The 14,274-nt window shown below is 41.4% G+C and overlaps 1 protein-coding gene across 1 annotated transcript; it reads right to left on the bottom strand.

The window, feature by feature from the left end:
* Positions 1 to 282: 282 nt before the first annotated feature.
* mogat3b (monoacylglycerol O-acyltransferase 3b) lies at positions 283 to 4,431 on the bottom strand. The gene is given in 10 exon segments (XM_034550520.1): positions 283 to 437; positions 517 to 701; positions 802 to 817; positions 820 to 975; positions 1,116 to 1,320; positions 1,657 to 1,727; positions 2,142 to 2,168; positions 2,171 to 2,251; positions 2,455 to 2,545; positions 4,423 to 4,431. Coding segments are annotated over 10 exon segments (996 nt in total).
* Between the last annotated feature and the right edge of the window lie 9,843 nt (positions 4,432 to 14,274).

The raw sequence follows: 14,274 nt of genomic DNA, 5'->3' as shown, positions 1-14,274 counted from the left end.
ATATGTTGTGAAATTCATGAGAAGATAGCATAACGAGACACCAATGTTCAGTGCCTTGTGAAAACACAATCGCACATAATGGGAGTCATGTCTTAACTATTTAAGGCACATGTTCATGTTAAATATTGTGAAAGATGGTACAGTATGAACAAGGAAACCTGCAAGACCGATCTATTGTTGAAGGTGAAGATCATTCCTTCAGATCCACATTCCCATTCTGGGTGAGCTCCCTCATAAGCAGCCAACAAAGACAGCTACACAGTTCATTTGGAAGGGAAATGTCTAAATGATCTGAAGCTTGTGACTTTCAGAAAGCCCACAGCTGGCCTTGTGTTCATGGAATAACTTGGACAGGCCCTCCATGTAAAGCCTGTGATAGCGGTCGACCTCCTCCTCAGTAGGTGTGATGCGCTTTGGCACTGAGATTGGACTTCCCACTGGAAGAAGCAGAGCGTTAGAATAAAACAGGCAGAGGGCAGGAAGTAAGCCTCAGCTACAGAATAATGAAACACTCACCAACGGTGGTGATTGGAGTCTTGTAGGGCAGGAAGGCCAAGCGCTCTCCAACAAATAGACACGGGGCAAAACCCATAATCTTTTTAAACAGGTCCTGTAACCTCCGACCTAGACTGCCTTCTGAGAAAACCACCTGCTGAAAGAGCTCATTCTCCCCGAATGAGTAAACCGGCACCAGATCAGCCCTGTGGAATACCATCACAGGTCATACCAGTGTGTCCAGTGAGTATAACGACATCCACTTATAACTGGTATTTCCTGTGGGTTTTTTAAGAGTGCTCTCACCCAAACTCAAGAGCCACCTGACGAATCCCTTTCTCTGCCTCATTACCACCACGTTGACTCCAGGAGAGGACGCCAGAGACTCGGCAGCGCCCCCTATCACAATCACCACTGCATTTCCCTTGCCTCTCTTTGAGAGGAGGTGGACAAGGCTTGGTTTGCTGACTGGACAAAGACCTGATCACACAAATTAAGACGGTAACAATCACATGGAGATATTGTTTGTCTTCCATTTGCAGTCTCAATTGTATTTCAAAAAGGTTTGATATGGCGGATGTCAACAGTTCAATCCTTTAGTTGAACATTGCTATAAATACCTCCACACATTAAGTAGTCTCTCAAGATTGGTATCCTGAAAAGCCCTGCCAGTACCACCAGGGTGTTCCGCATCCCAGGAAACACCTCGGCGAAGCCACAGCTTTCTGTGCTGAAGCAGGCGAAGGCTCCAGCACTCATGATACCATGCGGATGACAGCCCAAGATGTAGTTTTGGTTTGGATTCAGTTCGGCCGTCTTCACCAGCTGAGCAAGAAAGTTAAGGATTAACAGAGTTGAACACAGTCAATTTCTGCTGTTAACCATGAAACCAAAACTATTTTCACTGAATTGTCCTTGATTGAGAGATTTTAAAAACACACACTCTTTACAAAGGTTTTTTAAAATCTTTATAGATGTTTGCTAGGTAATTCTACCTTCATAAAGAATCATGGCAAGAGTAATTTTAAGTGTTTCAAGGCTTCTAAAATAGTCATGCTACTGGCCAGCCACATTGAATCACTATCCCCTGGTGTTCCAACCAAATGTGTTAACATCGGATGATGAGAACAGCAAATCTGACTGATACAAAGACAAACTTACTTTGATTGGGAAGAAATCTCTGAAGTGCTTCCAGACCCTCCACCTCCTCACAAATGTGGCTTTCCTGCCCCCTGATGGAGACATTAGAAATCATTCATACGACACACTTAACTGTCAACAGTGTATATCAAATATTTGGAAAAAGCACTATGTTTTCTGTTGAAGATTATTTGGCAGAGGAATTCTGTAGTTTGAAGTGTTGTATTATTTCCTGTAATTCATGTAATATTACAAAAACAGTATACTATAAATAGTATATATACTGTGCACTGTATAGAATAAATATGTAGTATAACATTGGGACACAGCAATATGTAACTTTTATATGAACAGGAAATTATACAATCTGCGATATTCTTTTTTGGGGGGGTTTCACAATATCTGTTTTACCATCATCCATGACTGTTTTGATGATTTCCAGCTGTGAATAACTCCTCCATTTCCTTGTGTAATGCATCATGCTTGAATGACGTATTTTATTTTACCTCGCTCAGGGGTTTTGCCAGTCCATCAACCAGCCACATGAAGTACAGAGTGGAGAGCGGCCACAACGAGGTAAACATAAGGCACACCATGAGGATAATACAGGACACTCCTTGTTGTGCCCAGTTGGACAGAGTCCACATGTTGAAGGGAAAAGAGACGGAAAAATGTTTATACAGTGTTGTTTTACAGATCCAGTTGCACATTTGTGAATTAATAGGTGAGCTAATGTAACTATTGCAAAAATGATCATTTTACATACGTTCTGGTGTCATGTTATGCAAACTCAAAAAGAGTAAGTGTAGTTGATCTTACCTAAGATGAGAAAGCACAGTACCCATTGCAGAGTACTCACGGTCTCTAAGAATTGCTTCCACTGAGTTTTCTCTTTAGTCATTCCTGCAACCTGGAGGCCATACCATCAATGTTCAGCATTCGATAACTCTTAAACTGTGCTTTCATTCAATAAAGGTCATGTGAATATAAATCATATACTTTATCTTTGCTTTATTTGAGATCCTATTGACATTTATGAAAGTCACTGTTGTTGGAGAGAGCAGTTTGCATCAGTAATGAGCAGTAATGTTACTCTTAATCTTCTTTTAGAGAACTCAAAGGTTTGAAAACTTAAATAAAATAACTTACTTATGAATAAGCTGACAGATGAACCTGTACCGTTTTAATTTGTTCACAAATAAAACATATCAGCCAAGCTTGTAAGACCACAAAACACTTAGCATAAAGTTAATCAAGACAGCATAAAACTACTTTTATTACCATACAGCTCAGCGTACACACTTAATACTTTACCTTATTCGAGTTTATTCCCAAGTTTATTTGAATAGATGCAGATTCAACCGTTGAGGAAAAGCTCCACATGCAGGATGTACTTTGACCAGACCATGTAAAGCTGCTGATAACAAATCCACTCCCCGATGCGTTGACACAAGCAAGCAATGTGGGAAATAAACATGACAGCGTTTTATCGTTGGATACTCTGTTTTTTGCTACTGCACGGCATTTCCTGGACATGTAATAATTTCATGATTATGTCAGTGGTGTGTGTCTCTCTTGTTGTTGCTCACTCTAGTGGCCAAAAAGGATATGTCTTCTGATGGTGTTATTTACTTAATAATACAAAGAAAAGTGCAAATATGAAAGTAGACTTAGCTATTTATCTTTTTATGAACTAACACATCTTTATATTTTTCAAAGATATTGCTATTTCTCATTTATATCAAATCTTTGAGCTTTCCCTATGTTTTTTCCCAGTTCTTTTGGGCATACATTTGGGTATATGGAGATCCTACCAACTCACAGACTGAAAACGTGTGTTTCAGACAGACAGCATGAGATAAATACTTTCATTTTTATTTTTTACATTAATTCATGTAAAATCCAAAAATACAACTGAGCCTGAAAATCAGCATTAAATGTCCCCTTTAAGCTACTGTTAGTGGAGCTGAGTTATGTGACGTGCCACACTTTGTGAGCCAATGAGAATGGCGACAGTGTAAATGGTCCCGCCCTAACAGGTGCAACAAATGCACCAGCAGGGTAAGGGAGATGTCAATCAAGTAGAGTCTGTACACACCCACACAGCCCTTATGAGAGGCTTAATCAGGCAAGATAAGTGAAAGCACCTGTGTGGGTGAACTATGGATGTGTAGGGGTTGAAACATTTAATCCCACCTGTCAAAGCCTCGTGTGACGTGTGTGCATAATGCGAACAAAGAAATTCAACTTTGAAATGAAATGGTATCTGCTGGTACAGTAGTAAAATATGATGCCTTTTAGAATATACATTTAGACCATCTTATTATACATGTATGCATGTAATTCGAGGACGATGTTTGAGTTTTTTATCCATCATTATAATTCAATAAAATAGTACACATATTTTATGAAATGGCCCGTGCTGCATAATGAGTACTGTTGCTTTTTGATGATCTAAGTGTATTTTGATGCCTTTTTGTACTTGTAGAAAGGCCTTAACTTTAACACAGTATTTCTACATTGGTGGTGTTGCTGCTCCCACTAACACACTGAGTACTTGTTCCACCACTGCTTTGGTTTTAGTTATATGCTCGAAATGACTGTCTGAAGACTGTTGAATCAATCAAGCTGAAATGTTTCGGTGTGAACCCTCTCCAGTGTCTCGTTGAGACGACCCCTCACTGACAAACTTTGACCCATGCACATTGCTGTGCAGCTTTGTTTGTGACAGGGACAGTCCAAAGATTATTTATATACAACCTCCACGATTAGAGGCCTGTGCTTCACCTTTACCATCTCCCATGGACTTCAGGGGGCGTGTCAGCCTCACACAGGCCATGTGTTGGCAAGTTGGTCATGTGACACCCCTATCCCCAAAAACACCAGATTTATATGTCTATATTTACAATTTCCCCTATCCCAAAAGTCAAGGAATATAGATTAAAATACATAATTAAGAGTAGTTTTTCCTTTAGTTTATCTCTCCCCAGGCTTTAATTAAACTGTTCATAGATGCAGTCCAAACAAAATGTAACACCAATGTTAATACAACAGCTTAGCCTACTTTATATGTCTGTCGGTGTCTCTTTATATGTCTGGCGAGCTTATTTTACACTTTTTTATCTATACACTATTTTATCTCCCATTACACGACTAAAACGCTTTCTATAATATTACCATATGTTACATTACATATATTGTTTATTTTTTGCATCCCGACAACATAGTCTAGTGTTATTGTAGTCCGCTTTATACTTGATCAAGAATCCATCAGGACATTTAATGAGCCTGCTGCTGAATCCTTCTGCTAAATATGAGTCGTGAAGGGAACATTTAATTGTCGGTCCTCTGATAACAGCCAGAAGATAACAGCTTCTCGTCGCAGTTGGACTCAAAGCCACTTCGGATGCTGCTTTTTTTCTTCTTCTTCTTCTTTCTATAAACAACCACTGGTCTGCTTTCAGGAAGTACTGTATGAATATTAATATGGATGCAAATACTCAGTGAGGATGCCCAGCGCGTGAACCAACACAGCACGCTGATCTCTGCGCATTTTTTTGTTTTGGCGTGTTTTTTCTTCTTCTTCTTTTGCCGTTCATGCCTTCAACTGAAAGCATGTTAGTTTTTTCGGAGGTCACGCTGGAGCCTCTTGTTGAAGCGCACAGAGATGGCGTGTCACCTGCGTGTTTGCAGAGGATCATTTTGTAACGTCGCATTGAAGTGCATCATGGATTTCAATCAGATCTCACACCGGCCGGGCTACACCGAGCCTCGGTAGTAGCGGCTACAGCGCGCGGGTTTGCCACAAACATGGAAGACCTTTAAGAAACGGCGTCAATCCGATGAAATGCGTCTGAATAACTGATTGTTCCTTTCCACGTCAATTGACACATCTGGGAAAGGATTTTTTTCCCTCCCCTCCCGTCTACCAAGACAGCTGTGTCATCAACAACCGGCGTGGTGTTGTTGTTGTCTGATTTTTACGAGCCCGTGCCACTGGATATCGCCACAGTCTGCCTCTGCGCCAGCCATAGGCTATACCCCGGTACTAAGGTAGGTATCACACCTTCGTTCATGTGGGCTTTTACTCCATAAATCACCGAACTCAGTTGCTTCCATCATTCAGCCTATATCACCAGCTGTCATAGACTAAGTGCACTGTCTGCCTATTATTAGCAGGAGGGAATACGATGCTGTATTGCGGAAGGGACGCACGGGGCCTGATGGCATTTTACGGTGGATTATTTTTTTAAATTTTTTTTTACAAATACAAGGTTGACAGCGAGCCGCTGCGTCCTCACAAGCCACATTATTCAACCTTGAAGGCTCACAGCCCATGACGGTGGATATTAAGGCCTGTATTTGAGCCCCAAATACAAAAGAGGTGGAACGATACGACTAGACCGACAACACCTCCGTGCAGCGCAACCCACAGCCCGCGTTTTAAGTTCGGTCGTGACAAGACCTTATAAATATTTCACAAAAAAAACAAGCCATCAGCTGACTGGTGATGCTGGAGCATGCACGGAGGTATTCATCAAGCACCACAACAGAGCCCTCATCCTGCAAGGCCGTGGTGGAAAACATCTGCATGTTTAAGGATCATATGGGTATAGCGGCGTGGGGTGATGCGTGTGTGAATGGGCAGCAGTCACTGTGATTGTGAATCCACTGGTGATGTGTGTGTGTGTGTGTGTGTGTGTGTGTGTGTGTGTGTGTGTGTGGTGTGTGTGTTTGTTGGTGCGCAAGCCAGGTGAGGATGTGTAGGCGGGTCTTTGAGGTGCGGAAGCAGGCGTCTGGGTGAGGGGAGCCGGAGATCATCACATGTGGTTTAAAGGAGAAAAAAAACATCAACCGGTACCCGATAAACTGCCGCAGTATCCAACCTTAAGATGCTCTGTGATCCAAAAGGGTCGAGGGGGTCGTGAATTAAACGTGGAATTAAGTCAACACTGTTTACCCCCTTTTTTTCAGGGCGTGACTGCCACTCAAAACCAGCATTTTCCTCTCCTTCTCCACCCCTTGGAAAAATACCAATAAAGAGTAGTTGTTAGGCTGCTAATATGAAAACGTGTATTATAGTTATTTATCTACCTTACAGGCTTTAATCTCTCTTACAATGTTAATTGGAAGAACCAGAGAAGGTTGTTTGGAATGTAATATTTTGAATTTACATTTTATTTTGAAACTGTAAAAGGATTGGGTGCAAATATCCCAAAACCCAAGTCCGACTGAATATTACCAACATTTCTGTGTAAATTCGAAATTGTGTGATGGTTTTTTCATTAGTGAGGATGCTCCGGCATGTTGGTTACTTGCCCACCTGCCTGAAATTGAGCTGAAATATAAAATTCAGTCTTGCTTGACCTTGGAGATGAACGGCTTTAAGTCTTGCTTATAGGCTAACAGATGAAGAAACACAGGATGGGATATGTGACTGTTTCTTGTGCTGTTTGGTTTATGCACGTCTTGGTACGAATAGAGGAGAGCGGGGATGCTTCAGAGCAGCTGTGTATTCAGGGTCAGTGAGTGCAGGCTGTGAGCCACACATACTGTGCAGTGTGTCTTGAATGCAGAGAGAGAACCGGGGCTCGCTAAACTGTCGTTGCTCGCTTGGTGATCCCTAATTCAGTCCAGCATACATCATGAAACAGCAACTGTTATCTGCAGCTCAGTGTGGGAACAAATGAATATGTTTCTTTCAAATCTTTAGTCCTAGAGGATTTATCCGGCTAAATCTGAATGTAGAGCTTTTAAAATGTGTACAAAAAGAACACCACAAACTTTAGCTAAGAGTTAATTAATTTAGGGGAGAGCTTGTGAAGTATTTATAGAACGAATAAAAACTGCAAACCTGTGTTTGCAATAAAGGAGAAAGGATCCTGACTACATTTGAACTTTCCCCCATAAAGTGGGTGATTCAGTTGCTCTGATCGGCAGTGTACATCATGTCTGATTCCAAAAAGGATGAGTAATTCAGTTTGGAGTTGAATACACAAATATACTGGACCCAGAGAGGGCGAAGGAAGGCCAGAGAGGTCAGAGAGGAGAGGGACTGATGGACATATGACAGACGAGGCAGATGCTGACATTTTAAGCCCGTTTCTCGAGTCGAGTGGATACCCCTCTCTGGATGAGCAGTAATGGATTTTGATGTTGTTGTTGCTGTGGATTCTTGGAGCACCCAAACAGATTGTTTTCCTAGCGTTTGAGCCAGAGCAGCTCAATAGGTTGGTAAAAGTAATATAAATGGCTACTACTGGCCACTCGTGCAGGTATTTCAAAATCAATACACAGTAAAGGGTGAGCAGGTGCTTCTTCCATCTGTGGTTTCACCATCTTAAATTCTCTCAGCTCCGTCAGAGGGGGATGGCAATAGAAATGACGGAGGAAGACCGTTACCACGGCAGCACGTGAGCATTGTGAGTGACCGCTATTACTTAAAAAATGAAGGATTCATAAACTGTGGATCTGGCTTTGTGCGTATGCAGTTTTCCATGATCGTCAATGGAGACATTTCAGGTTATTCGGTTTGAGAAGTCATTAATTTGGTTTACTATGAGATGACTTCATAACGTGGTTTTGGATTGAATCCTGCCCCCTGTGTTCTGTCCCATCACTCTGCTTCACTTGCCCTGTGTACAGAGCCCTCAGCCCTCGGTGTAGCCTGGCCGGTGTGAGATGCTGAGTAAATAACACTCCAGTAAATGTGATTGACTAGCCCAGTAGAGCAGAAAGGATTAGTCAATTGATTGAATTGTTTATTGACAGAAAAATGATCTACAACCATTTTAGAAGAAATTTGAAGACGTAACTTTGGTTACTCAGTGTAGTTGTGACTGGCATATTTTCCTCTATTTCTTTGAAAATTGAATAGACCAACCACACAATCAATAAAAAAAAATGAAAGTCTGAAGTCATTAGCTTCAGCCCTCCAGCCAGTGCACCCTCTTTTTGACAACATGACTGGTTTGTGTTTGAAATGTGTACTGGCATTGTTGTAACTCCACATGTCTGTTTACATCTGTGTCTGCTCAGAGATGATGGGAAACTGTTCAGATGAGACTCTGCGTGACGTTTGTATTATTCCTTTTGTGTGTGTAGAAGTGGGCTTCTATCTTAGATTTCTATATTATGGAGACGTTGGTTGAGTGCCATAACATGTTGTTTATTTTAAATCAGAAGGCTATAGTTAATCTATTGATGAAGTGCTAGACTTCTTCCTGGGGTATTTTATCTTGCTATTAAATGTCCTTGTATACAACACATATACCATTTCTAATTAGAAAGGGTGTTAGCAAAGCTGAGGTATGTTTTTATTTCACAGAGCTGACAATATTGCATTCAAAGGTGGAAAAGTGTCAAAGTGGAGCTATGAGACCTACGAGGTTGTAAAAGACTGCAATTCAAAACAGCAGATATCTCTTATTTAGTCACGTGTTAAACTGGATGCTACACTTCACATCTCCCTCTCTCAACTCCTCTCTAAACCGATATCATGAAGGCATACGGATTGCCTGCTCTCCTTGGGAAATATTTTTGTAATTTCTTTGTCTGATAGCTTTCTATTGTTTACGTGATGCACTCAATACAGGGGCTGAAGAAAAATAATCATAGCAATATTTTTAAATTGACATCCCCTGCACTCACTACAAATGCCCACTGACTTCTTGGTTCTTTATTTGGGATGGATGTTGTTGGCTCGCTGGGCGCTCCTACATGCGTGTGTCCCTTATCTGACCGGAGGATGTCTGCGATGTATGTGGTCGCTCCCTTCCAAATGCTTTCTTTCTGGATTGTAGGCATCGTACAGCATCCAGTCTTCATTGCAATGTGTAGTCAAGAGTAACGATGTGTGGTAATGATTTCCTTGAGGCAACTCATCTTTGTTCATTTCCCCTCCGTTTTCCTCCCATTAAACCTTTCAAAGCCATTTGCATGGTACCATGCAAAATAAATAAAGTTAGAAGCCAACGATTACTCCTCTCTTGTTGGCACAGGGGTGGCAGTCTCAAGCCATGTTAATCACCACCTATTTATCTGTGTCTACCCAGTTTCTTCCACATGGATACACACAAGTATTTGGGACAGAAAGTCAATATGTTAATATATGTTTGTGTGCCACTTGTATATATTTTTTTTATCAAGAAGCCCTGAGCAAAGTAATTTCACCATCATTATGTGAAACAGTAATTGGCAAGATATGGAATTACTAGCGGAGCACATTGTGGTTCTATTTTCAGCATTCATAGCGGATCCAAAGTGGTTTCTTGTGTGAATGTCCCTTTTCTCATTAATGTGCTGCATTTATGCCAAAGACCTTCAAAAGACCTTGACTAATGCTCACTCGATCATTAGGTGGCAGTTACATGCCATCTTTCTGGCAGTTGGGTGTTGCAAACAACAAAGATGTATGTTCCACAAACATTGTTGTCCTAACATGTCACTGCACACATGGATGTGAACATGATGTGGAGCATAATGGTCGAAGTATCTCACAGCGGTAATTCATTGTCTGAGACATTCGTAAAGGTCACCAGAGAAAAACTCTGGTTTCTACACCCGTGTGTGAAATAGGTGAGCGTACACAGTGACTTCAGAAATGTAAATCTGAATGCAGGGTGACTTAAGTATGTGTTGTAAATGTCAGAGCAATCTTCATTTTTACTGAAAAGAATCCCCGAAAAGATTGGCTCGGTGGCAGCAAAAGGAACTCCAACATATTTGTGGGAGATTTATCAGTCTTTCATCTGTATAGTATACTTATATATATGGCCAATCTACTCAATTTCTGTTTTGCAAGTATTTGTATTGCAATTTAAAAAAAAAAAAAAGCTCTGTATTACGTTTCATTATTGGGTAAATTAAGTGGAAATTTGTTTCAAAATGGCCATTTTTATTCACAATTACAGACAAATGACCATTTCTGTTTCAGAGCAGTGTGCCTAGAACATTGGTTCAGCAAAAACAATCACGTGGTTTTAGTCGTTAGGTGAAACTGTACAAGTGTTATGTTCTCATTTCTGGATGGAAGCCACTTGGGCCAAAGAAAGTCTCTCCAACCGCCACTCAATCAAGTTTAAAGTCAGGGATATTTTTCTATTTTGAGGAGTTGAACATATAAGAAAACACCACCTGAATCAGACATCTACCATCACCTGCCATTTGTCCCAGTTAGTGCCTTTTCATTCTATCACTGTCAGTGCCGCGAACAGCAGGAATGACAGGAATAAGCATTGCTCAAGTGAGGCCCTGAGCTGAAAACCTGCCAATCACACCTGTAAGGCCAACAAGCCTGTACATTTTTACCACTTTCTTGCTTCTCAGCTTTTGAGTGCAGACCCTCCAAATGCTCTCAGACATATCTGACTTATTGATTTTCAACAACTTTTGAAAAGGGACTGATGGGATTTTATTCACACGTAAAAAAAAGAAGAAGATGTGTATGCTTCACCAGCGAATAGTCACTCCAACTCTTCTCAAACAAGTGCATCGAAATCTATTCTTCTGACTTACTGTCATGTTGGTAAACACTGTGGGGTGCAAACAACTGGGCCACAAGAGACATGATTTGTATGTAATGAGATAAATGAGTGGGAGAACTGTCTGTGTGGGCGTGCATGTGTGTGTGTGTGTGTGTGTGTATGCGCAACCTACGACTCGCTTATCGGGGGATTGTGAGCACAAGGAGTAGGATGATTCAAATGTTGGAAGACCACTTGTGGCCTATACCAGGCTTTGCTAATCACACCAACGCTGTTCTTACTGCTGCTGCTCCATCTTTTGCTCAGAAGAAAATCAGTTCAGCAGGTTTATTATAATCTACATAATTTATTGGGACAGGTTCGGTGTTATTTGATTCGATTTTTAAATAGCAATTGCCAGAGACTCCTTGTCCATTTGTTATTCCTCAGCCTCTCCTTAAATATTGCTGCACAAACAAGACTAAAATAAGGCAATTTACAAAGTGCTAGATCTTTTGAGATAGGAGTCAAGCCCACTACAAGCTGCTTGGAGGCAAATCATATGTCTGGTTTATGGTGATGTTCAGCTGATCCATGTTTTGCTTTGGGCTTGTGGGCTTTGCTTAATTGTTGCTGAATAGTTTATGAGGTTTGTCTTGTTGGGGCAGGTACAGCCTGAAGCGTTGAGGTCTATGGTGTTTTTAGCTTCTTTCTTTTCAAAACAGTTTGAACCAGCAGTCGGGGAGCACATGTAGTGAAGTCTGGCTGCTCTGGATCATAAAACAGCTTCAGCTTTGGTTCAAGCAGGTTTGTTTTGGCTTGGAGAGATCATCCATGTTGTTGTGTAGAGCATCAGAGCGGACAAGACACTTCTTACTTCCTTAAGAGATAAGAATATCTCTACTGACCAAATATGTTGTGCTAAACATGCACCGTTACTTAAATCTGAGTATTATTAATAAATATATCAATATATGTATAAAACCTTCAAACAAACAAACATGCGGGCAATATTGCTGGGTAATCCACATCTAAAATCAGTCAGATCTTGGTAGGAGAGGGATGCTGGCTCAGTGAAGCGTGTGCAGCTGCAGAGTGAAGCTCTTCCCCTCGTGCACGAGCGCGAGCATGGAGGTTTTTTTCAGTTCTTACTCTTTTCCCTGCAGCGCTATACCTCACAGACTGGGTTACAGCAGTCGAATACAGAAAGCAAACAAAATAAAGACTTTCTTCTCTCTCTCTCTCTCTCTCTCCCTCTCTCGTATTGTGATGGACAAGAGAGTTTCCTTCTGTACAGTGCTGGATAATGTCTCTGAAAAGCAGATTATCTTGAAGGAACCCTGAGGAAACATTTGAACACAGTGATGTTGCACTCTATAGTGACACCGCGTATAGTGAGAGCGCTCATGCTGCACACATCCTGAGCTTGGCTTTCTTCTGAATTCATCAATCTTCATTTCTTCTTTTCGTTTCTCTCCAAATGGCGCTTATTTCTTCTGTGATGTGTTGCGGTACTTCCACAAAGTTTTGAACCCTATATGCGTGTGCAAAAGAAAAAAAGTAAGCGACGTAGATTCAATGAAAACGTGTCCAGTGGTGTATAAGGGCGTCCGGATCTGTAAGCCGTGTTCATGTATGCTAAGTGCAGTGGGTCACCTTGGTTACTGCAGATTCTAGCAGAAGACTATGAAGGCAAGGGCAAGCTGAGGTGGAAAATGGGGATCAGAGGTCATTCACTAACCGTCTGTTTTTGACCAGAGAGCTAATGATGAGTGTTGCAATCTTTTTGTATGTAATTGGTAGCGGATTGCAGCTTTTCACATTTTTAACTGTTCGCGATCCACACATTATACAGATGTTTACTCATGCACACGCACGCCGACAATAATAGATTTGTTTGTTGGCAGGAAAGGTGCAAAGTTGAGACAAACGCTGCGCGTGGCTCAAGGCTGGGTCTTGGTAGCACAGGGCAGGGGGAACCAGGGAAAGCTTTTTTGTCGGTATTTTTGGTCGCAGTCCATGAAACATTTAGCGGTCACTCAGGTTGTACAACGCTAAGGAGGAGGAATCCAATGCGTGCAAAGTGTCTTGGGCATGTATATTTAAGTGAGTCTATTTGGGCTTTTGATACCCAAAACATTGTGTAACATGCCGTTAAGGTTTGATTTATTCCACGTGACCATACAGAGGTTATTTCTTTTTTTAATTTCATGACCAAAACATCAGAAAGAGGTCAAGTCATTCTGCAAAACTCCTTTAACTCTCTCATGTGCCTTCCATCTCTGCCCTGAAGAGATACATTAGTTTCTACTACATCCTCCTCCTCCTCCTCCTCCTCCTCCTCCTCCTCCTCCTGTCCATTCTCATCAGCCACAGGCATTTCCCTGCACAATGCAATATTGTAGAGCGTTCAGCACACAACAGCAGCACATGAAGACAAGTTGAGGCAACGCTCTAGCAGTAAAGAGCCCCACATAACCCAACGGATGAAAAAAGTGACTTCTGGTTTAGTGATGCATAATGAGGGATTTATTTGAATAATCTCATTTTCTTATAACACAGACACATTTCAGAAATACATATTAATTAGGATCAAAGTGCCCAAAAAAATCCGCTCCCTGGTTTCTTTGCGTATTTTTAATTCACACGATGCCTTTGTGCCTGCTGAGCAGATGAGGATATCCAGCATATGAACACTTTTTAGGAGATTGGAGGTGCAGCACAGAGCAGGCGATAGTGAGGAAAACAAGAAACAAGGCTCCTGTAGTAACAATTACAAACAAATCTATGGAGCAGGTTTTACCTCAGGTGACTGTATTGTTGTAAGGACAAAATCAATCTAACCCTCCCTAACTAGTGTGTGTAAAAGCTCACAAAGCAATAGATGTTGCTTGAAAGGGATTTGTGGCCAGCAGAGCGCAACATGTGCACAAGGTGGCTGACATGTCTCAATGTATGCATGTGCAATAAGGCTGTCAGAGGATTGCAACATCCTGTGTGCCTGACAGCATCACTTTCAATTCATTTACCTGCTCTTTGGGAGGGGATGTTTGATATGTTTGCATTGCCTGACTCAGCACTCCACATGTACAGGGAGAACAGACATGATCATCAAACACAGTAATGTATGCTAATAAAAGTGAACATTCAGAAAATGAACAGGGTGATTGTTTTG

The sequence above is a fragment of the Cyclopterus lumpus genome, chromosome 14, assembly GCF_009769545.1.
Source record: "Cyclopterus lumpus isolate fCycLum1 chromosome 14, fCycLum1.pri, whole genome shotgun sequence".
Taxonomy (NCBI): Eukaryota; Metazoa; Chordata; class Actinopteri; order Perciformes; family Cyclopteridae; genus Cyclopterus; species Cyclopterus lumpus.
The sequence above is the reverse complement of the archived record's forward strand: the minus strand, read 5'-3'. Positions and strand labels throughout refer to the sequence as shown.